The 27,026-nt window shown below is 42.9% G+C and overlaps 1 protein-coding gene across 2 annotated transcripts; it reads left to right on the top strand.

Annotated features, from left to right (window-relative positions):
- Nucleotides 1-10,001: 10,001 nt before the first annotated feature.
- Nucleotides 10,002-26,093, top strand: NUDT4 (nudix hydrolase 4). Of its 2 annotated transcripts, none has more exons than XM_083463048.1 (5): nucleotides 10,002-10,876; nucleotides 18,760-18,870; nucleotides 20,410-20,454; nucleotides 22,194-22,278; nucleotides 23,090-26,093. In XM_083463048.1, the coding sequence occupies exons 1-5, from the start codon at nucleotides 10,778-10,780 to the stop codon at nucleotides 23,290-23,292; spliced, it is 543 nt and encodes a 180-aa protein (XP_083319174.1). In that variant the 5' UTR covers nucleotides 10,002-10,777; the 3' UTR covers nucleotides 23,293-26,093. The 2 variants fall into 2 exon arrangements, with proteins under 2 accessions (XP_083319174.1, XP_083319173.1); XM_083463047.1 differs by having other exon boundaries at nucleotides 10,237-10,876; nucleotides 22,191-22,278.
- Nucleotides 26,094-27,026: the final 933 nt, after the last annotated feature.

The raw sequence follows: 27,026 nt of genomic DNA, 5'->3' as shown, positions 1-27,026 counted from the left end.
AAGCACCCCTTAAATTCAGTTTTTGCACCTGAGAAGGAAATTCTATTTTGGCCTGTACAGAACCTTGCCAAAAAAGTGAATTGCAACATTATTGATTGCTGGCTTTTTTCACTGTAAATTTTTTGCCATCATCCCTTATCATCTTTATGTTTAATGTTTACAAAAGAGCACCAGACTTCTTCTGGAAGTTATAAACCAAAATATAGTCATCTAAAATGCCACTCCTTCACGCCTTCCTTCCTTCCTTCCTTCCTTCCTTCCTTCCTTCCTTCCTTCCTTCCTTCTCTTCCCCACAATAACTAATCGAGTACAGTAGTTTCAATGATCTAAGGCTCCCACCTGAAAAGCCACACAGATAAGTTCACCTCTCTCCAACACATACCTGGACAGCAGAATGATGATGCATTTTTAGAAGCCATTTCTCAAAGATTTAGGAGAAGCTTTCTGACTGGAAGCCATCTGAGTGGAAATGCTGTAGCTTTACAAACAAACAAACAAATAAGGGGGGAACCCACAAGGTAAGAATCAGGCCAAAGCAATTAAAGATGTACTGTTCAGCAAGCTTCTAGTTTATGTTCTCTTTAAAGCTCTACAGTGGATTATTTCACTAATATCTGGTTTCACTTACAGCGATACAAAACAAGCTTTAATTGCATGCACCTCAGTAGAAAAAGGAAGCGTCAACTGATCCAGAAATCCTCATTCTCACAGTAATCGGGTAACTGCCTTTGGAAATGGTACAATTTCTGCTGGCCAGGCTTCAGTTTTCACCTGAGAGGGGGAAAGGCCTTTTGCAAGCAGTCTTTTAAACAAACTTGAGTGACCTTCTGTGTATGCGGGTTTAATACTCTGTCCTTTAAGTTGTCAATTTGCTTTCCACTCAAGATATTGAGACTGCGGAGCCTTGAGACAAAATTTCCCAACCATCACTGCTGTGGCCTTTATCTCTGACCTAAGGTGCTTTCCAAATGGCATGGCTGACCTTACCATTAGGCAGAGTGAGGCAATTGCCTTAGGTCAGTGTTTCCCAACCTTTTTTGGGCAAAGGCACACTTGTTGGATGAAAAAAATCTCGAGGCACACCACCATTACAGCCCCGTGACATCAGCGCGCAGCGTCACGCCGGGAGGGACGCACGAAAGTGAAAGTTTCAAATTTTTTTCCCTCCCCCTTGCCGGGGAACCTCCAAGCTTTGGGGGTGGGGGGGGGAGGAGGCAGCAAAGCGAGGGACTGAGGGACGGCGGCAGCTGAGGCGGCGGCGGCTGTTCTGGTGGTGGCGGCGATAGCGGGCAGAGGAGGGGGCGGCGGCGGGGCCGAGGTGGCCGGCGGCGGCGGGGGAGGCGGCGGCGGGTGGAGCAGGAGGGCGGCCGAGGCCGGTGAGGGAGTAGGGTTGCCCGGGGCTTGAGGAGCCGTCGCCGGGAGTTGCTGCTGCTGTTGTTGCTGCTGCTGCCCGGACATGCCGGCCTCCTCCTCGTCCGCTGTCTCGCGCTCCTCCCTTTTGCGCGCGCTGCCCCGCTGCCGCCCCATTGGCCGGGTCCTGTCAGCTGATCCTGTGTTATTTCCTGTGTGTGTGTGTGTGAGGGGAGAATGGAGAGAGAAACCTCGGCACCACCACCGCGGAGCCGCCCCTGGCTCGACGCGGATCCTTGCCGCCGCCGCCCCGCCTCTCGCCGCCCGACTCGCCCGCCTCCCTCCCACGGCACACCAGCCAACGTCTCGCGGCACACTAGTGTGCCGCGGAACACCGGTTGGGAAACACTGCCTTAGGTAGCAGCAGGGGCAGACATGCCACCTCCCCAAAGGCAGGAATGGGGGGCATCAGGCTTTGGGAAGGAGGTGCAAGGCTCTGGCAGAATCCTAGAGCCCTCCTACCTCCTTCCCAAAGGTGGGCACGTGCTAACTAGGCTTTGGGAAGTAGGTGGGAAGGTGGCCCTTTGCCCCTTGTGGCTTGCCCCCCCCCCCGTGCTGCCCTAAATCCACCTCCGGTAGCAGAAGGAGGGTGGGGCAGCAGAGGCAGCCTCCCATCCCTAGCTATTCCCCTCTGTTGGAGATCAGAGCTGGATGTGTGCCATAGACCTCTTCTGGCCTCATTTCTGATTGAGGAGCAGCCATAGCTCAGTACAGTGGTACCTCTGGTTATAAACTTACGGTAATTCGTTCTGGAGGTCCGTTCTTAACCTGAAACTATTCTTAACCTGAAGCACTACTTTAGCTAATGGGGCCTCCTGCTGCCGCTGCGCTGCCGGAGCACGATTTCTGTTCTCATCCTGAAGCAAAGTTCTTAACCCGAGATACTATTTCTGGGTTAGCGGAGTCTGTAACCTGAAGCGTCTGTAACCTGAAGCGTATGTAACCCGAGGTACCACTGTATTTCATGCACTTAACTTGCAGGGGGTCTGTGGTTCCATCCTTTGCATCTTCAGAGAACGGAACTCAGGTAGCAAGTGATGTGAAACACACAGTAAGGAAGCTGCCTTATAGTGGGTCAATCCATCAGTCCCTCTAACTCAGTATTGTCGACACTGACTGGCAGCAGCTCCCTAGCATTTCAGACAGGGGCCAGTCCCAGCCCTACTTGGAGATGCTGAACATTGAACTTCGGACCTTCTGCATACTAAGCAGATACTATCCCACGAAGCTATGGCTCTTCATCATTAGAGCCTGAAGCTGCAGCTGACAGGAACAGGGCACTGGGGGTGAAGTTGGCTTGTGTGGCCTCCCTCTGTGCATTCTTGGCAAACATCTGAACAGAGCTAGAAACGCATTCCAAAGTATAGCGGAGATTATTTGAACACATATCTTCTGCATTCTGGTGCCCTTGTTGTCAGAGCAGAAGGAGTGTGCTGGGGAAACCCAGTCAGATGGGTAGGGTATAAATTATTATTATTATTATTATTATTATTATTATTATTATTATTATTATTATTATTTCAATTGGGGTTTAAACCACTTGTTACATTAAGTGAGTGAAATCAATTAACGTGCCAGCACCCCTGATTTTTGCTTTTCAGTATATTAGTTGCTTTCATGCAATTAACTTGCTATGTGAGAACATGATGATTCTCTGTCCTTCACTCATGTTTGCTGGTCCAAGCTGGTCCCCCAAAGAAATATGCAGCTAACCACTCTTGTTTCAGCTGCAACCCTTTGAGTTCAGTGAGGTTGTTGGGTATAATTGAGATGGGAGTTTGGTCCAAATAATCTCCATTCTACTATCACGGGCTTCAACATACTCAGCATTGCAACAGGATCTGCTCAAAGGGCAGAGTGCATGGAGTGCAAATTTTGTCCCTGCCAGATAAGCAGTCGTGAAATCAAGCCACCGCTTACTCAACAACTGTGAGAACAGTAGGAGAAAGCAGCTTAGGAAACATTGTCGTCTCTGTAGCTTGTACTCTAGCCTTTCCTGCGATGATAACAGGGAACAGGTAATTCTCATTCTGCAAATGTGACTTTAGGGGCTCCAAATTTATTTATATGTATACAGTGGAACCTCAGTTTTCAATCGTCTTGGAAGTCGAACGCTTCAAATTTCAAATGCCAAAAACCCAGAAGTAACTGTTCTGGTTTTTGAATGATTTTCAGAAGCCGAACGTGCAACACAGCTTCCATATTGTGTTTCCCTATTGCAGTGGTGTCCAAACTTTTTCAAAGAGGGCAAGATTTGATGACGTGAACATGCATGAAGGCTGGCCTATACATAAATCCGGCACTGTGACAAGAAGGCGGCCGCCCCTCTGCCATCGCCATCGCTGCAGATCAACGTCCCAAACATGTACTGTAGTATTTATTTATTTAGCCACACACCCCGGCCGACCAGATTGGTCGACCCACAGAGTGATGCAACCGGGGACTCCCTAATGGGGGGGCTAGCCACACCCCCAGAGGGGGGAGCTCGTGACGAGCCCGCAAAAAGGAAATGGCTTTGGTGGGCAGGCGCTTGGGGCTGCAAAAGATTGCTTTTTCAAAATTGCCAGGGGGGCCGTTTGAAACCAGCCTGGGGGCCACAAGTAGCCCCCAGGCTGGACTTTGGACATGCCTGCCCTATTGTATTGAGGCTTCTGTATTGAGTTTTTGGTTTTCCAACATTTCAGAAAGCAAACGATCTACTGGAACGGATTATGTTCAAAAACCAAAGTTCAACTGTATTTCTCAAAGGAGATGATTTTTTTTTCAGCCTTGAATGCACTACATGCAAAAGATCTGAAGGCATTTTCACAAGTGTCATTCATAAGTGTCCACAATGCACAAAAGCAGCAAAGACTGCAGGTAAACCGAGGGGAATCCCATCCCCTGCAATTCTAAGGTGCATCATTAACTGGGAGCCTCATGTCCCTTTAACAATGTTTCATCAATTAACTATTGCAAGAGTTGTGCCATATTGCTCCACAGGGACAAAAGTAAATATAACCCATGTGTAACTGCTGCAAGAAAACTTGCGCCTTCATTGTCTTAGTAGAAAACCAAACTGAACAGGGAGTAGGAGGTAGGGCAGTAACCAAAGGCACCTGAAGGCTGCAATCCTCCACTCGCAACCCTGGGACGATATTTGAGTAGACCCATGCAGGATTGAACTAGAAACCACAATTAGATGCTAAGCGTAAGCTGGCACATACTGACGAGCATATAATGGATTGAATGTTATTTATTTAATTGGTAATGCTGGTTAATTTTAATTATTGATCATTTATTACATCTCTATCGTGTCTTCAGCCACAAAACTCAAGGTGTCACACATGGTATTCCCAGGTGGTCTCACATCCAGAAATTGACCAAAGCCAGGTTACAGCAAGTTACTTACCTCATGTTATCTTCAGGCTATATATATATATATATATATATATATACTCATTTCAGGCACCCCAGTTGTTGGGAATGGAAGTTGCTTGTGCTTGAGGCAAGGTTTGTGCTAAGGTTCTGGGAAGAGAAAATCTTGGCACATGCTCAAGTTCCTGTGTCTCCTCAGAAGAACCATTTTATATTTATGATTTTTTTCTTAATACATGTATATCCCACCTTTCTCTCAAGAGGCTGATGTAGCAATAGCATGTGTGGTTCTCTCCTCCTTATGTTCTCCTCACCATGACCTTGTGAGGTAGGTTGTGCTGAGAGTCACCCAGTGAACTTTGTGGCAGAATGAGGATTTGAACCCTGGCCTTCCATGCTCTGGTCAGACATGCTAACCACATACCGCACATTGGTTTTGCAAACGCTTTGCAAAGTGCTTCTCTGTAGCACAAAGCACCCCTTCTCCATTTCCTATCAAGGGAGTCCACCTGAGAGTGCCATTATTATATACCTTTAGGCGCCAGGCCAAAACCTTCCTCTATAACCAGGCCTTTGGCCTTTAACTGAGACCTTTTAGAAGTGGGTGGGGTGTTTTTAATACAGTGGAACCTCGGGTTAAGTACTTAATTCGTTCCGGAGGTCCGTACTTAACCTGAAACTGTTCTTAACCTGAAGCACCACTTTAGCTAATGGGGCCTCCTGCTGCTGCAGTGCCGCCGGAGCCTGATTTCTGTTCTTATCCTGAAGCAAAGTTCTTAACCTGAAGCACTGTTTCTGGCTTAGTGGAGTGTGTAACCTGAACTGTATGTAACCTGAAGCGTATGTAACCCGAGGTAGCACTGTAATGTGTTTCCCTTTCCTCGTGGTTTTAATATATCTGAATGGGGTTTATTGTCTGTTTGGTTCTAAGTTGCTTTGGGTGGCCCCGGGCAAGATAAAGTGACTGAGAAATTCAATTTTAAAAAACGATCAAATAAATAAATGTGCCGGGGCTGAGGTGGTTTGGCCACAGATTGTAAGAGTGTGGAATGAGTGCTGCTGCACACATATCCCGCTTGTCGGCTTCCTACAGGCGTCTGCTTGGCCACTGTGAGAACAGGGTGCTGGACTAGATAAGCCTATGGCCTGATCCAACAAGGTTTCTGTGATGTTAATGTGGCATTTGCACTGTTTCTCTGCCCATGACTCTACCCTGTCAGTTTTTCTGCTGGAAGGGTGTTCCAGCAGTATATTTGGTTTAAAGGCACCACCAGGGATGCTGTGTGTGTGTGTGTGTGTGTGTGTGTGTGTGTGTGTGTGTGTTTAAACTATTGTTGTGTATTCTAACATCAGAATAATCTACAAGCAAAACATCCAGTTCTTTGCAATGAAAACCCACCTCAGGGGAAACTGAACACCACTCAGCACAGGCAGAGTCTTGTTTTAAAGGCATATTGTCTCTGGAATGTATTCCTACAAGACCTTGCCCTGGAAAAACAACAGGTTTGAAGCAGAAAATCTTGTTCTTGCAAAGACAAATGCTTAACATGGTGATGATAGCCATGCTGTGAGGTGCTGGCACCTCATAGAGATAGAGTCTACCAATAACACTTTTCTGGGGGTGGGGGGGGGATAACGCCTCAGGGTGTTTTGACAAGCAGACACAGCTCAGGGGACAGGGTTACAGGGTTTTCCATATCACAGTCCTATTCCAGATGGGGAGACGGACTTATTTATTTTTTAGAAATAGAAAGAGATGTGGACAGTCCTAATCATGCTACAGTACAAACATTAAACATAACTTGGTCTCAACAAAGAAGAAGGCTGAATAGTACTTTAATGTTTTCCAGGATGGAAAAAAAAGAGTGAACAAGCTTCAGCACCATGTTTCTACTAAATTCCCTTTCTGCAGGCTAGGATTTCTGTAGTCCATTCCTATCTTGTTAAGGCTTGTTACACCATCACTTCCGAAGCCAGAAGCAGATTCCATATCTGATCGGGTATTGGTTGTGAAAGTGGTAAGCTGCTACCTGATACATTGAATGAATTCTGTGTTTTACCATCATGGTGTAGTTTTCAAATGAAAGTGACCAGAACTGTTTCATACAATGATGCAGAATAATTACATAACAGGGAAGTTTGGTAAATTGTCTCTATTTCTAATTTATTATATTAAAACTAACGGCTTGGAAACGCAGCCAGATGGATGGGGTATAAATATATTATTATTATTATTATTATTATTATTATTATTATTATTATTATCATGCTTGGGAGTAGACATAACACATTTTAATTTATGTGTCTTGCCAATGGGCTGCAGCATACACTGTTACTTAGCTTTAATGTAATTGGAAAAATACATTTAACATGCAAAGGAAACTTATGGTAAACATAAGTGCGACAAAAAATAGACAAGCATATGTGAAACTCACAATAAGCATGAAATGGTTGTGTGAAATTGATTTGTTGATCTCTGTTACTTGATGGATTCTAAACCAGCAGAAACAGTCCTGAGAATATTAAATATACAGTGGTTCTCTTTGCAATAAACTGCTTTCATTCTCTCTCTCTCTCATTGCAACTTTAACTTTGCAGGCAGGGGTCTAGTGAACTGATACTGATTCTAAACACTTGGCACAGAATTTATGGGTCCTTGAAAATGAGCTGGACTCCCAAGTGATATGTTTCAGATTGAAGTGCCACAAACCAACTGTACTTGAGATCTAAAATTGACAGCAGACTTCAGCTTCAGTTTTGACACACCAGAAGCAAACATTTTCCTATGAAAGTCCATGTTTTTAGAATTAAACTTGTTGCCTTCTATGATCTGCCACATTTTTGCTGCCATGCAACAAGTACTGCATAGGTAATCTTGTAAGGATGGCTTAAGACATGCACCTGTGGATTCAATCCTAATGACATTTAACAAGGAGTTAACTCCACGAAATTCAGTAGGACTGACTTTTGGGTAGGCACGCTTAGGATTGCAGCCTCTGTTAACTCGTAAGGCTTAAAATGAACATTTTGTGTGTATTCTGAATTGATTATTGCTTGGAATCCAGGCCCTGGATAAATTTCAAGAATAGCATATGACAGAAATGCAAGGTCAAAGGCAGAAAAGGTGCCACGAAGATGTTACTGCATATCCAAAACATGGACTGTTTATTATACAGAAGTTGCACCACATTCTATTTTACATCACTTGGAGTATGGACAAACAGCCTGGGATCTAATTTCTGTCACTGGAGAACATTTACATGAGCATTCATCACTGTCAGGACAGGAGATAACTGGACGCTACAACCTCATGGCAGTCATACATACGTAATGAAAGTTAGGGTACCAGGATTTCAAACCAGGACAACCCAGAGACCCAGGACAACCCATATATATATATATATATATAGCCCTACAGGTTAGGTTTCCAGTACACTTGAAGAAGCAAGCTAATCTATCTGCACATTAGAACTTTTAACAAATGCAACAACTTCGCTTATCCTTAGCTCTCTCTCGCACACAAATATGCAACGAATTGCTTGGCTAAGAGCCAAAAGAGCATGGTTGCTTCTTGTTTTGAAATGACAGCAAAATTAGATTTGTAGCATAAGTCTTGGCTCCAGTACAAATGTGCCTGGGAGAACCATCCATGGGGGTGGGGGAAAGAACCATAAGAGAGATGCTAACATCTGTCATGGAGCACTGAAAACAGTAGTTTTTGTCTTCAGTTTGTAAAAGTTATTGCCATTGCATACATCTGAAACACGCCCAGAAAGGGACTTTCCCAGGTTCCTAGCAGAATGCAGGGAGCTGTAATAGGAGAGACAAAAGGAACTGCTGGTTTTTAGGATCTTTCCTCCAGACAGTTATCCTTTTTATCTGCTACTTTCATCATTCCTACTTGCTCCTGCTAGCCAAAACAGACACTCTGGACAAGCCTCAGATATAGGAATGATTTCCAAAAAAGTCTTTGGCTGGTGTGGCATCATTACTTCATTGCCAAGAAGGGTAATGTGATCATATAAGGGAAAATGCAATATAAAAAGTAAAAACAGAAAGGTAGAGGTAAACTCAGTCTTCACAGGACATTCCTGCACACACTTCAATGGGGGCCTCCATTTATGACCACTGTCTGAGCAGATCATATTCTGAAAGTTTTGCTCTGATTAATTCTGTAGGGATGTGGGTCAGGATGTAAGAGTAATCAGACATCCCTTTTATTTGATTGCTATTTATCTTGTGTCACAACTCACAGAATATTCCATTTCTATTAATCACATAGGTTACCTACAATAGAGCTAGTTAATAGTGCATTAATAAATGGTAGTTATACTTATTCCATCAGTGATGCAGCAATAAAGTGAAATGCTAAACACCATGGGCTGTATCTAATGTTAGCCCTCAGAGCAGCTTATTAATATTAAAGGACATGACTTAGTACACTCAGATAAATGTTGCTTCACTTGTAATCTTAGCTAAAACTCGCAGGGTATAGATATTTGTTTTGACTATAAAAGCTTTTGAACCCTCATGACATCATAATTCCATATTGGACTATGTGTATTACTTCAAAATATAATGGAACCATGTACAGAATTTATCAGGCACTTATTGAGAGAACCCAAGGGCTAAGTGCACTTTTGCACTCCATTGCTACTGTGTTCCATGTGAAGTTCAGGGTTGGTATATTAATGCAAGGTCTTTGGTAGGAGTCCCCATATCCTAGTTTTGCTTGACTGCAACGGTCCAGAATTTCACATTACAGTTCAGCCTTGAAATTTTCGACCATTTTGCATCGCCAGGAACCAGTCTAGTACGCTGCGGGTGTAGCACTTATATTCAGGGGGATACTCCCAGCGCCTGGGCACCTGTTTTCTCCCCCTTGCCCTACTGACAAATGAGGCACTCGGAGTACCAAGTGGATCTAAGGAAATGGAGGCGCCACTCATATTCCTTGGAGTTTCCGTTCCTTGAGAAACTGAAGGATCCGATATGGGAGATGCGCACCATTCTCTGTAATCCTATACCTAACGGAAGAGTCCTCCTGAGAGTTGCCTGTACACAGCCCGGGCGGCTGCCATCTGGACTGAACTGGATCGAGCCTTGTCCGTGCGCACTCCCTAAACTATGAAATTCTTTTGTCAATGCTTGCGCGAGTTTAAACTAGTCATCACTACAAATATGGCATGGGGGGGGCAACTCTCATTGAAAAGAAAGGGAGGCGCTTTTCCCGCTTCCAAATTGCAAAAGCCTCTAGTTTGGGCGTTACTGCGCGTGGGAAGTAAGGCAGCCAGCCGCCTCAGGACCAGCTAGGCCCTCCTCCTTTCACGTTAGGCTGAGGGGATCGGGGCCGAGGAGGCTGCCTCGCCTTAGGGCAGCCCCCTCCCCCCCAAGATCAGCCCATGGAGCCTCCTCGCTTCGCCCCGCCTCTCCCCGCCAACCCCTCCTCTGAGGCGGGCCCTGCGCCTGCGTAGTGAGCGGCGGAGGCCGGGCCGCTGCGGGCGGGTGGAGGAATGCGCGTTACAGTTAAATAGTGGGTACAGCGGCCGCAGGAGCGGCGAGTGGCGGCGCTTCAGGGGGCCGGATGAGGGCGGCTGACTGAGGCGGGCGGGGCGGTGAAGAGATAGCGCAGCGCTTCTTCCAGCTCCGGGACAGGCGGCGGCGGGAAGGCGGCGGCGGGCCAGCAGTCGGAGCGTCTCCATGGCGCGGCGTGGACTCCTCCTGGGCGGCCGCGGCACCGGCAGCGCCTCCGCTCCTCGCGGCGCTCGGTCCCCCTGAGAGGAAAAGCGCGTCGTCGTCGTCTCCTCCTCCTCCTCCTCCTCCCTCCCTCGCTCGCTCCCTCCCTCCCTTGACGACGGGACTCACTCTCGCCCCGCCGCCGCCGCCGCCCCTCGGAGCGGGCCGGAGAGCGAAGCGGGAGAGCGCCGGGGCCTCAGCCGTCGCCGCGACTGGAATAGGCGCAGTGCCGGGGACCGGAGGAGGCGGCGGCGGCATTATTATTTCTGCCTCTATGATGAAGTTCAAGCCCAACCAGACGCGGACCTACGACCGGGAGGGCTTCAAGAAGCGGGCGGCGTGCTTGTGCTTCCGCAGCGAACGGGAGGACGAGGTGAGGGCGGTTTGGGAGGGTGGTTGGGGGTCGGGCCGCGTCTCCCTCTCCCGGCGGCGGCGGTGCCGCGCCCAGTTTCCGCCTCCCTCGCTGCCCACCCCGCCATCCCTTCCTTCCCGCTGCCTGGGACCCCCTTTGTGTGCGGGGCTTTGCGGAGCAGGCCGGGCTTGTCGCCCTCTCGCGATCCTCGAGGGTTCCTGCCCGCTTTCCCCGTCCCTTCTCCGGGGCTGGGCTTTGGCGCGGGATGCGTGGTCGCCAGGGGGCTAAGACCCACTTTTCTCTTTCTCCCCCCCCCCTCCGAGGCAGGCCTAGTCGGAGGGGCCGAGGAGGGGGCCGAGCCCGCTTCTGTAAGGCAAGAGAGATGGGGTGACCCAAGGTCGGCTTATTTAGGTGACTTGGTTGTGGCTGGAACGTGGGGGGGGGGGGGAGAGAGTGAAGCTGAAACTGCCGCCGGTCTTAAAACGTGGTGTGCTTTTGTGTGTGTGTGTGTGTGTGAGAGAGAGAGAGAGGGGGGGGGGGAATAAAGCCGGCTGGTCTTTTAGCCCGCCAGTGGCTACTTAACAGAAATGAAAGGGTTGCACACTGTGCCTTGAGCATTGCGCATCTTTAATACATTTGACACTAGCCGGACAGATCTGGCTGCCTCCGAAAACAGCATGGCTTGAGTTCAATGACCTCTTCTGCCACAGCGGGGAGATCGAGTTGCTTTTGTGACTGTCAGTTTTTACAGACACCCCCCTCCCGCCCCCGCGCGCACACAGAGCAGAGCAGACAGGTAGGCGGCAGTAGTTCCTATTTATGCAACAACAATCTGCATAACCAGCTCCTGTACATGACATTTCTTTTTTTTTTTACTCTATCTCTTTGTGATGCGTTCAGAGTAAATAGTTAATATCTGAGTTGTTGTCTACTGTTCAGTTGCTACCCAGTTAGCTCAGACATAGTGATGTGGTTTTGAAGCATGTTTATAATGGCTCATTAGGGGTGACCACTTGAACAAAAGAAGGGATGGTGCACACACACCATTTGAATGGCAATGCCCATCAACTTGGGGGGCAGTCCCCTCGGAGTTGTCTGCTATGTGGGTGATATTTAATACTAGACATGCTCAGAGTAGCCCCGCTGAAATCAATGCATTTAAGTTACAAACGGTCTACTCTGATTGTGACTGATTGGATATCTCCCAGCGTGCTTGGATGAATGAATGTGTGTTTCAAACCTGTTTGTAAGGCAAACAGCATGTATAAATCAGACATGCAGATTCACTTTTGCAACAGGCTAAATGTGCGTATTTCTGCATACAGTATAATAGAATTTAGTAACACTTAATAGGCTTTGAAATGCCACACTACCTCTGGTTTCAAATATATGGATATTGAGATGGATATACATATGCATGAACAGTGATTTCTACTGTAGTTGTGATAGAGGTCTGCACTGAAAAAGAAGGTTCACCCCCCTTGAAATCTACTTTTGCTACCTTCTAGCCATATATAGTTTTTTAACAGCATTACATTTTGCTGTTTTTCTTGCACTTCAAAGTAAGATAGGAAATGTGACCATGCATTAATGTAGCAGATGGTAAGTTAAAGGCAGTCAAGATTCTTTATATTTTGGGGACATATCAAGCCATTACTAAGTCTTCTAGAGCCTCTTTAAATAATTTTTCAAATAACCTGTTGTCACTGCCTGACTGTGTTTCTTCCTTTCTGTGTTGCTGTCCATAAGGATATGTGAGAGAACTGAAAATATGAGACTAAGGATACTCTCCTGTATATACATAATTGGGGTTAGTTCCCACTTAGCTCGGTGATCTGTTTGAATAAGAATTGGGCTGCAGGTTGGTGTAGCTTTTCAGCTGCTTTTTCTCCAGTTTCTTGAAAGGGAGATTACGGTCTCATTTATCATTTTAAATTGGGCTGTTCACATAAAATGTAAGCAGCAGATTTTTAAAAGCCAAGTATTATACTGTGGACCTTTATTGGAAAATACAGAATATTATTGTTCTATCCTTTGATTATATCATTTACCAGAAAAAAATTAAACATGCCCGAGAAGTACCAAGAGCCATTTGCGATTTTGAGAGGCAGTGTAGTTGTAGGGAGAAACTGTGAAGCATTCCTGACTTCATAATACAGTCTCTACAGATTTACCTTTGCCAACACTAGTACACAATGGTTCTGTCACACAACCTAGAAGCAGTTCTGCCAAAAGTAGGCTTGGCTGTATCAGCTGTTAGGAAAAAGCTTTCCATATTCTGTGATGCAATTATACAATTCCCTGGTACAGTTGGATCTTGCTTCTGGAAGTATATGCTAGATGGGAAGTATAACTGAGACATAGCATGATTAAAGCTGAAGTGGGTGGGGACTGCTAACATAGGGCAAAAAACCCAACCAAACAAAATGCATTTCAACCAGAAATATTGTGCCCCTGGTATTTAGCAACCAGAAATATTGCCTAGGCACATGGAACTACTACTTTTAGCTATTTTGTCTAAAAAGTTATTTTTGTGTAAACTTCTGTAGAGCAGTCTAAGCTAGTACGAATAGTTTCTGTAATTGCATTGTTTGAAACTTCACATTGCCGTGCTGGACTACTAGCAATGTGATTGAATGAGTCCAAATTTAAAGCAAAAGTACTGCTTTAAGTCTGTTGGCACACCTGAATTGTTCTGCTAAATATTGCCAGTATATGCTTCCAGTAGGCTTCTTGCACAGTATTGGGGCTGTAGAGGGAGCTCCAGCTATACTAAAAAGTGAGATACTCAGCATCTTTTAATTGTTATTTTAGGTTTAGGTAACATATATTCAAAGAATGAGACAGTAACTGTAATGTGGCAACTACTTGTCCTTGATGTTTAGCAGTTCTGGATGAGTGGCTTGAGAGATCCACTGCTCAAAATTCCAGAGACACATATGGACAAAAACTGTCCATTTTTGTGTGTGAACTAGTTGACCTCTTGTGTGTATTGGGGTCCTCCAGTGGTGGAGATAAAACTTAATTTGTCAGAGTTTCAGCAATAGCAGTAGTTAATTTATGTCTTTTAGTATTATCTTGAAACAATCCTGGCATATTCCTCTTTTTGCCTTCTCAATAGGATATTGTGTTTCAGAAAATTCTGCAAAGAATTTCTGTTCAGAATTCTTGCAAGACTCTTGGGTACAGTTTTGGTGTTTGCAAAGCAAGGAGTTTTACTAGTCATCATGAAAGCAGAGATTGCAGGTGCTTTGGTAATATGAAACTAAGTGTTCTGTTAAGAAAGGACAAGATTTGCAGTAATCCTGTCTTTTGCAAGTGCCTGTTACATGTTCATTTCTGTGTAACAGTTTATACTTATATACTAGCATGCCGTTATACTGTCAGTTGGTAGAGACTGTTTGTGACTTTCAATTAGCCTCTGCAGGGTCTTAATTGCTTCCAGTAATGAAGAGAGAGTTGGCATCTCGTACATTTGATACACTTCAAATAGCTTTTTTACTTCTTGAAGTGGGGCTGTTCTGGTCTGTAAGTTCTCTTGATGAAAGTTAGTCCTCACACAGAAGTTGTAATGACTAAAAATCTATTTCCTATATAATAAAAAATGCTTAATATAGAAAAAGGAGTACTTACAACTTAACTCTCAGCTGAAATGGGACAAAACCATGTGGTAAGCTGGCAGCCTCTGGGGTTCTTCCTTCATATTTCAAGTTACAACATAGTACTCTTTATTGTCCAGAGGGAGAATGGTGCTGAAAAGTTGCCTTTTTCATTCCTGTCTACAAACATATGATAGCCAACATTGGTAAAAGCAGTGTAAATGACCTTTCTGCACTGTCCTTGCCTTGGCTGAAAAAAATGGAACATTTTGACAGTGGATACATGGAACTCGAAATAGTTTCTTAACATTTAGCTTACAAAGGTGAGTCTGTCAGTCACACAGTCCACTTTGGTTCAAGACCAGTCAGGTGGACTCTGGCTCAAGTGAATACCTAATGACTTGCACACTGAAACGGGTGAAAAAAGGTGTTTTGTGGGGGAGTAACCCTGCAGTCAGTCAGTTGCTTTGGCATCCTTGTTATAGTTACTGAAACCTCTCCAGCAACATTTAGTAGCTGCAGAAAGAACTTCTTGTTGGTCTGTCAGCTGCCCAGCAAAGTTAAGAGGGACTGTACTGTTCATAAAAGAGACCTGAACAGCCTTAAGCTACCAATGCTATTAGCTGTCTCTTTTCTAATTTCCTTCTTTAACGTCTTCCTTCACTTTAAGACTTTTTCTTGTTAGAAGTGAGCATGATCAGTGTAGACCTGCTAAACGTCAATAAACTAAAGACATGATTTTTGCCCTGGAGTAGTCACACTTTGTTTACTTATTTTTATGGGAAGTATACATTGTGCCATCAAATCACTGTTCTTTAGAAAGGGTAGAACTGTAGCTCCAACTTCTTTCTAACAAAGGTGAACTTTGTGTGTCAAAAGGCTTGCCTGCACATCTTCATAATTCTGCCAGCACCGTTTTATTGGTATGTTCTTAATATTTAATTTAGTCTAGAATGCCATTTTTCTCACACACCATATGTGTATAAATAAATAAATAAATAAATAGATGTGCAGTAGAACATGTGATAGTGTTTAAATACTGAGCAAGGAAATGCTCAGGCATGGCTGATGATGCTTAGAATTTGCCTGGCTGGACAAGTTGGCTGCTGAAGAGAGAATGAAGCAAGGATTTGTTTGAGCACTCCAGAACTTTGGAGGAACATATTGTGGGATCTGCTGCTGGGAGTTGCCTCCCATTTTAAAACAATCTTGACAGTTGTGCAAGAAGTAGATTATATATTTTATGTTTTTGCTCTGTTGTGAGTTGTCTTGGGGGATTTTCATAGCCAAATGTGAGATTGAAATGCCTAAATAAACTAAAAAGCACTTTAGCACCCAAACAGAAATGTGCTCTCTCTTAGCTGTGTTATGCTTGCTAGTGTGAATGGAACACACCACTTTTTATGTGCATACATCCTGCTTCCACCCTGAGGTGTGGAAAAGTGTTCTTTTGATTTAATCTGCATGCAGAATTGCCATGTTTGATCAGCACTAGGAACTATCAGTTTGGAAGAACCCAGTGCTGCGGCTGCTGTTTGCTCCCAAGCAATAGCAAACAAGTTTCTTGACATTTTCATTAAGCCTTGAAAGAAATCTGGAGTTTTGATAAAAGCATTGAGCGCATCTGCCAAGGTTGTTTGTTGATGCACAAGGTAGAATACAATAGATTGGTATCTGTGAGTATGGCAAAAGAATGCAGGTGGACAGGAATAGCGCTGTTCAATGCATTAGTACACATAGCACTATTCCTACTTTATTTCCTCTGGGCATACCTTCTTGGTTGTAAATCTAAGACTGGGGTGAGGAATTAGATCTGGATGGAGAGTCCAGATTTGACCCATCTTCTCTGGGGCATTTGGCAGGTGGGCAGGGCACTGACCTGTCAACCCCTTGAGTCATATGATGTCAGGTGAATCAAAGTTCAAACAGCAGCTCCAAAGGAAGATTTTTCTTTCAGAGCCCTGGCTTGAATTCAAGCTGGGATTGCAAGCAAATACCTTCTAGGTGGGTGGAAATACTGGCTTTTATTGTCAAACACAGGCTTATCCCATAGATTACATAAGAGAGAACAGATCTCCACACCTGACATCCGGTGACTGACAGGTGAGCAAATGGCCTCTCATGCTTTATTCAGAGGTCTGGTGGGCCGCAAGTCAGAGAATCTCCAGCACTGTTCTAAGAACCAGTGATGGCACTTCGATGAGTTGGAAAATGTCTATAATAGGTCTCAGCACTATAAATAAGTGTCATGGTGAATGCGAATAGCCTTTGTGGAAATTTGTTGTGATTGGACCATACTTTTCTGGAGGGTAATCTTCCCAACTGTATTGATTTGTAGGAAAGCAAGACTATTGAGAGACTCCCAAATTATCCTGGATCAATCATATTTATTTCTCCTATATAAGAAAGTAAGGGGGATTATTCAGTTCTAACATCATTATGAATCTTGTGTTATTTTTTTTTTTAAAATGAGTATATGATAGCATGGTATATTTATCTTGTAGAATTTGATCTGTATCTAATGAATCCGACATGTGTTCTGAAACTCTTTGGATTACATTCAGTTTATTTAATATAAATACTTCAGTTGTAAACACATGCATTTTCTTCACTAATGCTAGGGTCCGTAATTCAAAACACTGTCATGTTATGATATGTCATGGCTCTGAATCTTATGTAATGGTACAAAGCCATGTATTTAAGCTCCAGACAGGACAAACAATGACTCCTTCCTCCCTGCACTAGTAACTGGGATCTCTGTTCAGGCCTGTGATCAGTGTAAATGCTGATTGAAACAATTTCACTAAGCCGAGTGTTTTGAAACAGAAGAATAATGGTGTTCATAATTGTTGGTGGTTGCTCACATGACTGTGGAAAACACTTAGTTCCTTCACTGAAAGGAAATTGGTATCCTCAGTTCATAGCTAGAGCACAAAACATTCAAGATACCTAAAAACACACACAGCTAAAAACAGTTAAATTCTATCTAAAATTCTGAAATACTGTAGTATGTAAGGCAAATGCATTTGAGTCACTGGGTTCTTCCACACTTCTACTTGTTCTGCCGCTTTCCCCCAGGAAAACAGCAATTGGGTTTTCTGCAGATTGCCTTTTGTCCGCTTTAGTGCTAAAGGGTGGGTTTTCTGGTTGAAAGCGGCAGGCCAAAGCAGAACCACCCAGACCTTTGCCTAGAAAACACAGGGCAAGTGGAAGTGTGAAAGAGCCCTTAGCTATTCCATAAAAATTAAATCCAGTTTAATATGCTTTCCGTCTTCCTTGTGGCGGCTACATTAGAAAGTGCAGGAGAATGCCTCTCATATTTATTTCTTGGCTTGGCTTTCCAACCAATGTAAACTTCATAAGACTAAAGTATGGAATGTAAACAATTAGTTGCTTTGAATTGTAAGAATCCAAGAAGCCTGTACAGATTTGTATTTGCTTTGCTTCCTTGTGTTTAATGTTTTAATATAATAGGAAAGGTAATGGTTCTGCATCTAAACCCTTGCATTTTACTGTAGAATGTGTGGCTGAAACTGCCCTCAGCACTAGGATGGAAGCAATCCTTTGTGGGCTGCTAGTGAGGCTGGTCATGACACACTTTTTCTTTAAAAAAAGTAACCCACTGAGTTCAGTTGAAAGCACAAGAATGTGCACAAAAGTGCACATGGAAAGTATTAGGTTTCTTCAACCTGTGTGCGCATTAACACACTGGTGCATACACAGATTTTCATGTCCAGAATGGGCTTTGGACTTCCACTGTAGAGACAGAGGAATTGGGTATCTAATGCAGTCTGTATTGGCCTGAATAAGTTGTCATCTTGGTCTGGGTTTCTCCAAGAACTTTATCTTGATGTTCTGAATTGGGTTCTGCTTCCATTGTTACTGTCCTTCTACTTATTAAAACATTTGCAGTCGTGTCTGAAATGCTTTGAATAGACAGCTATTTTTTGGGTAACTTAATTGGGTCATATTTTATTAAAACTGACAGTTTTGCAGTAAGTTGACTGTGAACCAAATATGGAAACATCCAGGAAAGCATACTCAAAACTTGACATATTATCTGACTTTAATATGTATATAAAAGTTTGATGTATATAAAAGGGAAGGAGTGCAGAATTCTTGAACTTTATAGCCTGTCACCCAAGCTTGGATCTGTTAACATATATTTGATATTGTTGGCTGCCTTGAGTACCATTTGGTGGACATCTTAAACATTTTGTTAACTTCACAAAATATCAGTCTGGTTTCATGAAGTCTCACTGAGTTTTAATTCACACAGTCATAAGAAAATCTTTTTCTTTGCAGGTTCTTTTAGTAAGTAGCAGCCGGTACCCAGATCAGTGGATTGTTCCAGGTGGAGGAATGGAACCAGAAGAGGAACCTGGTGGTGCTGCTGTCAGAGAAGTCTATGAAGAGGTAAAGAATTTAGAACTCTCAGCTTGAAATGCTGTATGGATATGCATTCTCTGAATTTTAACAGATGACTCATTTAAGCAAACTTAACTGAGAGCCACATAGACAAGGGCTACTCCCCTCCTAGGAAAGGCATGTGGCAGACCTGTTATAAATGACAGTAGCCATCTGCATGGCTGTTCTCGTGTTCATGAGATGCTGGCTATAAAGATAATAGGTTACTGAAAGAATTGAATTGTTCCTAATTTAAATGAAACACTTTCCAACAGATGCCTATCAGCTGGGTCTGCCAAACACTTGAGACCACACAGGACTCTTCTGCTTTATTGCATGGTTAGAGTTGTTTTCCGGGCTACAGTTTCTTCTAATCTTGATAATTCCACAGCCATCAGACATTTGTGTGTTGGTACAGGAGAGGCAGCCCTTAAGTTGTGGAATTCCCTCCCCACAGAGGAGGGACACCTTCATTATATGTGTCTGACACCTTCCTTACATAGTTCCTGTTGTTTGCTTGAAGAGGCCCCTCTTCACTCTGGCCTTTGAGTTAGATATTTATAGGACTCACCCTATTCTTGTGCCTGTAATTTATTTTAAACTGTTCTTAAAAATGCATTTCTAAATTGCTCCTTGTAATCTTATGGCAGGTAGTGAATCAAATAAATAAACTGAAATTTCCAGGATGTGCTACTTAAGAAGCACTTATCACAGAATGAAATATTGTTTGAATGTATGGATAATCTTAGAAGTTTTAAATCTCAGCTAGGAAATAGTTTACAGTATGTGCTGAGGACCTCTAAGAGATGTTTGAGGCCCAATCCGGAAAGAGAGGAGCGCTAAATCATGTGCATTCATCAAGATGCAGATATTTCTGTTCCTAATTACCAGAGTGGGGGAGTTTGCATTGGCTAAATATAGCCCCAAATCATTAATATAAAAGTTTTTTAAAAGTGGGAGCCAGAATGGAACTAGCTACATTATTTAAGTATGCTAAATTCCTACACACTTTTTGCTTTATTACTCACATGCTTCCTAACTGTAAACTCTGTAAGAAGAAGAGTTTGGATTTGATATCCCGCCTTTCACTCCCCTTCAGGAGTCTCAAAGCGGCTAACATTCTCCTTTCCCTTCCTCCCCCACAACAAACACTCTGTGAGGTGAGTGGGGCTGAGAGACTTCAAAGAAGTGTGACTGGCCCAAGGTCACCCAGCAGCTGCATGTGGAGGAGCGGAGACGCGAACCCGGTTTCCCAGATTACGAGACTACCGCTCTTAACCACTACACCACACAGAAAAGCAGATGCTCTATTAGAAGCTTCTCAAATTTAGTTGTGTGTCTGAAAAAAATTGATAATCAGAAAAATGTGCTCCCTGCTCCTTAGTTTTCAGGAAAACTAAAGAGACTCTGCCTAGGGCACAGATTTAATAGATCATGAAACCATTATTAGACATGCTAGTAAATTAAACATTGGTTTCGAATATTGTAATGAATCCGTAAGAACGATTGCTTGTGGGGGAAATATCTGATTATCTTTATTCCTTGCAGGCTGGAGTAAAGGGAAAACTAGGCAGATTGCTGGGAATATTTGAGGTGAGCTGTTTAATAATATATATTCTGTGATGTACATGCTGTGAAATGTAGTTTGCATTTCTAATAGGGAAGGGGTGGAATCTTGGAAAACAGGTATTTTAATTAAGGACTGATAATTTGAATACCTTCTACACTTCATATATAAATAAGTCAGGTTTGGGAATAGAAAAATATAGACATTCATGTACAAAATATTTATAAGTAGGGAAGATATTAAAAGGAACTGATTCAGTAAATTGTGCTGATTGTGATGGGGACACTATCCAGTACCTGCATAATGGGTGAAAATATAGTAGAATAAGAATTGTCTCTGGGATCCCATTTTTGCTGGTCTGCAAAGTGACTGATCTAATGAATGCAACAAAGATTTGAAAGGAAATGTGATTAGGATTGGGGTGTTTGTATAGCTCTAGTTTTCAAGCAGTGAACAGAGAACGTTAGTTTAACTCCTGGATAGATGCTGTAATCCACAGTTCCTAATGAAATATATGCAGATAGAAAAAGTGGAGCCCTGTTTCTAACATCACAGTTCATGATGATGATGATGATCACTATGATTTTGTACCCCCACCTCATCTGACTGGGTTGCCCCAGCCACTGTGGATGGCTTCCAACAGAATATACAAAAACACAACAGAACATCACATATTAAAAGCTTCCTGGTGCAGGGCTGCCTTCAGATGTCTATGAAAGGTCATAGAATTATTTAACTCTTTGACATCTAATGGGAGGGTGTTCCACGGGGTGGGGCTACTGAGAAGGCCCTCTGCCTGGATCCTGGTAACTTCACTTTCCACAATGAGAGAGCTGCCAGAAGGGCTTCTTCAGAGTCCAGGCTGAATAATGGGGGCATAGATGCTTCTTCACGTATACAGGTCTGAAGCCATTTAGGACTTTAAAGGTCAATACCAACACTTCGAATTGTGCTCAAAAACGTACTGGGAGCCAATGTAGATGTTTTAGGACTGGTGTTGTGGTCCCGGTGGCTGCTCCCAGTCACCAGTCTAGCAACGACATTCTGGGTTAATTGTAGTTTCTGAGTCACCTTCAAAGGTAGAGTGTATTGCAGTAATCCAAATAGGAAATAACCAGACCATGTCTCAGTCTGGTGAGACATTGGGCAGGGAGGCAGGGTCTCAGCTGGTGTACCAGATGCAGTTGGTAGACAGGTTCCCTGGACACAGAATTGACCTGCGCCTCCGTGGACAGCTGTGAGTCTAAAATGACCCCCAGGCTGTGTACCTGGTCCTTCAGGGGCACAGTTACCCCATTCAGGACTAGGGAGTCCCCCAGAAACAGTACTTCCATCTTGTCAGGATTCAAGCTGAATCTGTTAACTGCCATCCATCCTCCAACTGTCTCCAGACACTCACACATGCCTCAACTGGCTCCAATTTAAATGAGAGGTAAAGCTTTGCCAAGAGAACTCATAGCTGCCTCTTAGAAGACTGACATGTTTCTGTACTGCTACCAACAGTATACATTTGCTTTTCACTTGTTTTTCCATTGGCTTTTTAAAAAAACAATTCTAATTTACATTCCCCCCCCCATTTAAACTATTGAATTTGTATGTGTACCATTGTATTTTTAAATGATCTTGTTGCAGTGTTTGAATTTTAGGCACCTTGAGGGCTATATTATAGTGGAAAGATAGTATATAAGTGATTCTAAGTAAATAGCTATCTAATGTTGCAAGTGTGAATTAATATGTCTGTTCTCTCTTCTTCCTACTGAAGCAGAATCAAGACCGGAAACATAGGACTTATGTTTATGTTCTTACAGTGACTGAAATCCTGGAAGACTGGGAGGATTCGGTTAATATAGGCAAGACATTTTCAACCCTGCATGTGCTAAGTGTGTAATGCAGTATCAGAACCATGCTATTTTTAGGACAGCTTTCACACAACTGGTGTTCAAGAAGCATGATGCTGCAAGTTATTAAAATTAGAGGTGTACTGAAAAGGTTCAAAGGATAACTCAAGAGCAGCCAGCACCATTTTCTTTTATCACTAATTGGCCACTGCTCTAATAGCCTTAATAAAATAATTTATGGAAGTAGATAAATTTTGTGTTTGATTCCAGTTTGACACTCCATGGCATGCTGTTTTTACAGATACTTTAAACTACTAATTGGTTGAAAGAACTTGGGATAATGAGTAATATTCAGAATGCCATATACTTCTAATGAATCAGAACAGGGTAAGATAGTAGATAAAAAGCAGGCTATTGCTTGTTGGCAAGGGAACAGATGGACAAACTAACTTTCGTGTTAATTTGCACATAATTAACATAATACATTAATAAAAGTAGACACCAGCCTGTTAGTCTCACAGTGAACCATTCAGCCAACTGTGGTAATTAGAAGCCTTTATTTATAGCTCCAAATGTTCATGATCCTTATTCAGCACCTAACATCATAAGACCAACTTAGGAATTTTAAGAACAGAGTTGAAGATCTTGGCTGTCTGTAGTTAATACCCTTGTTTTTCACAATTCTGCTTGCCGCTACTAAGTGGGTGGGTCTCTGGGGGATTCTTTAGAATGTTTCAGCCACATTTGCCCACTTCATTTTAAAGTTGACAGATTGTAAGGTTCAAAATGTCCACTATTTGAAACATTTATTCTTTTCATGTAGGAAGGAAAAGAGAGTGGTTTAAAGTCGAAGATGCAATCAAGGTCCTTCAGTGTCACAAGCCAGTACATGCAGAGTACTTGGAAAAATTGAAACTGGGATGTTCACCAACCAATGGAAATTCTGTGGTTTCTTCCCATCCTGATAACAACTCTCTATATGTTACTCCTGCACAGACTTCTGGGTTGCCCTCAACTGTAAGATAAAATTCAGCTACTTTTTTGTTCACCATCACAAGGGGAGATGTGTTAGTGGTCATGTGCTATGTGTATAGTCATTTAAATTGAGTGTGTGAACACTTTATGTTCAGACATATACATTCTTTCTTTCTTTTTAGCAATGTTTAATATTTCAACAAACCAAAGCCATACAGGGAATTCTAAAAGATGCCTTAAATGGTCCTCTTTGTGGCTTTTTAAAACCTGATTAAAAACAAAACAGGAGTGAATTTGTAATTTGGCATTTGAGTCTGGCTTAATTTTGTTAAATTTCCTAAAAATCAAAAAATGCTATTTTTGGGAAACCGTTTTTAATTTAGTCATCCTTATTTCCCTACTTCAGTACAAAATTTGTTGGACAAGTTAAAAGGCAGCAGAAACCAACAAAGAAGTGCCTTCTATGTCAAGAAGTGTCCTCCCCAAATATTTCACTTACAAATCCTAACCAGAGTAGTGCCAGCTTGTCTGCCTCTGCCAATCCTTCACACTGCTCTTGCTTACAATTAGCCAAACAGGCAGATTCGAGAAAAATGCTAACATGCCAACCCCTTAACCTGCTTGCTCTCCTCTTGCCAAAGTCAGCCTTGGCTTTCTTTGCTATTCCAGCAGGTGTTGATTCACTACTGGGGACCATCCCAGCTTCTTCCAGCCTGTTTCCAAAACACATGATTTGGATCACTATTGGGAAGATAACTGTCCTGAGCTTTAAGGAAAAAAGCAGACTAAATGGGGTTCTAATCCTGTTTTAATGCTTGCAACTAAAATATGGCTATAGAGATTCTCTAAATTATATGAAGTCTAATTTCAGAAATCTCTAAAAGCATTTACTGTACGCTGAACTTTCCCTTGATCCCTCAAGTCATTACTGTGGTTGAGGTAAAGAACTACCTCTATTATGAAACTGTCTCTTCTCATTCTTTCTATGTAACATAAACCCACTGTAAATAATCCAACTGGTGTATAGTGTAAAGTGGAAAGAAAAGGTAATGTAAATACTCTGTTGCTCACACCAGTAGGTTACTACCTAGGACTTCTGTGTCTTAATAGCTATGTAACCAGCAGAAACTTTAATAGCTCACTCACTGAATCTTCACCTAGTGAGTTCCTGCTCATCACATAACAGATAAAGGCACAGGAATCCTGTCTGAGAAAAAGGTGGCAAACTTACACACTAACTTCCAATATATTGGGTAAAAATGCTGCTATAAATTAACCCACATGCTGTTACAATTTTTAAGGAAAATATTGGTGCCATATGCTTTCCTTCTAGAAACATGTGGGAATCACACATAGTGCCATAGAAATGCATTTAAGCAAGGAACATCAGTAAGAGGTTTGGTTGTGAGTGTTGCTTCAAGAGCCATAAGTACTATTAACTGGAGATGGACTTGCAACATCTTGCTCAGGTTAGAACTTCCAGGAGTTACTGGCTTCAGAGAAATTGAGTGGAGCCGTAGATGTCATCAGTTTTGTGCTTGAAGAGCCTTACTTTCCATATTCTGATTCAGATGGTCAAAAGAACATTCATAGTAGACTGGTGGCAGACCCATCAATGTGAAACCTTGTACACTAATCGGATTAAGGAAATGGCTAGTTAACAAGTATGCATTTTTCCTGATTCCTAAGTCAGCACTTCAACCCCACACTCTTATTCAGTTATCACTAACCACATGATGATGATAATATGAGAAATGTCTCTTGTTCATCACAGTGATGGAAGTAAGAGCAATTTTAATTAGTTTTTGGTTACTATAACTGCTTTCATCTCAACTTTTGCTTTTGGAACATAAAACCAAGCCAAGCGTAGAGAAGCTACATATTGGTAATGCATGAATACTTTGGTTTCTAACATTTATGTGTTATGTAAAAATGTACAGTTGTCAGTGCTAACCAGATCAAAGGTGATGGCTTATAAATACTCCAGGCTGCTGTGCCACATACAGTTTTAAATATATTGGTGTACAGATCTCTTCTGCCTATGCAACTTCAGATAAAGCCCCTTATTCATACTGACTTCTAAAGTCTGTCTTGCAACATAACACTGGAATGACAAGAGGTCCACTGTATTATTTAGCTGCCATTGTTGCATTTTCACTTATACACAAGTGAACACAGAAACATTGTCTATTTCTGTCATTTGGAAGAATAGACCGGACAGCATGAATGTGTCAAATAACAGCTAAGACCTCTTCTGTCAAGATTAAACCATAGTCAAATAACTCCAGTAAGGGGTTCAGGGTTGACATTAAAATGCTGAGGGATTAGTATATAGTGAAGCATTCTTGTGGAACTAGGCCAGTGTTCCCCCTAAGTGACCTTTGAACCTGTAGCTGGCTTCACAAGGCAGGGAAATAAAAGTTGACTAGGACCAGATTCCACAGGACAGTCCATGTCTTCAGTATCTTAAGACATGGTTTGCAAAGTCAGAAGGTCATTACCAGAGAAGTATAGGCAGGTCTTGACTTAATACAGTGGGAGTTTGTTACAGTGAATAGTTAATTGGGAACATGCCATACCAACATTGCAAGAGTATTTATGTAGGTTATAGAGGCTATTAAAAGTAAAAATACCATCCTGAGTGCTTATTGCAGACTAACCAGGGCTACTGTCAAAATGTTGGAACAAATGCTCAACATGCTTCTGAGAAGTAAAACGTTTGAAGGAAAACTACAAGTTAAGTTGTAAACATTTTGAGCTGTGTGCATGGCTTTCTTTTAAAGATTGATGTAAGAATTTTGACTTTTTATATCTGAAATGATCCTCCAAAATAAAAAAAAAATGAAACACAATCTGCAAAGACTGTAGCTTCTTTATGTAGCAATAAAATTCAGATTTAAGTATTGGGAACAGTGGTCTCCAACTCAACCTGTGTTTGAGAGTGGCTCATTCAAATCAAGTGTATTGCAAAGTCTGTAGTAGAAAACAGTGTTGGAAAACGTATAAAACATGAGTGACTTTTACCCTCTTCTCTGGCCTGGAAGTTTTTCTGTGCTTGTAGTTGAGGGCAGGGACCACATCTTAGTGGCACACAACATGCTTTGCACCCCAAGAACCCCATGGCGTTCAGTGGGATTTACTTTCAGATAAACCTATACAGAATTGCTGCCTATTGCCTGTATGCCCAAGCTACTCAAGAAGAAACGCTCTTGCTTGCCTCCCATGTCCCTGACTGTTGTTTCATTTTGTGGATGTGTCCACAAACTTGAGAATTTTGCTTACAAATACTGCTTAGTGGTTAGGCTCACTTCCTGCTTCTCACACCCATTTCTGACATCAGCTACATGCTATAAACTCACAAGTGACCTGCAGTGATGTCACGTGGAAATGCTATACTTGTTCTTGTACCCGAAGGGGCAGTTATTTCAGGCCCCCATCTCTTTGCTCCTGGTCTACTTTAACCCTACCCGCTGCACTTGCTGGGTATGAGGCTATCCCTTTCAGAACAACGAACACTCCACTAGGGGGAGAAGGGCTCGATCTTCATTGAAATGGCAAACTTCTACCTGGGGTTTGAGCAATTTAGTAACTTCTCCCCACCTCCTGCTCTCGCTTGTTCTCTGCTCTGCTTCCTCTGACATGTTAGGATGTACAACAGCATGTTGTTGTCTATCCCAAGTGCGTCTGTTCAGTGAACCAGCCAGTGTGGAAGCAAAGCCTTGTATAAGTCTGGACCACACTTTACCTTGTAGCACTATGCATGGCTCACAGAGAATGCCTCCCCA

Source organism: Podarcis liolepis, assembly GCF_965112155.1.
Source record: "Podarcis liolepis genome assembly, chromosome: 10".
Lineage (NCBI taxonomy): Eukaryota > Metazoa > Chordata > Lepidosauria > Squamata > Lacertidae > Podarcis > Podarcis liolepis.
This window is presented reverse-complemented; position numbering and strand designations above follow the sequence as displayed.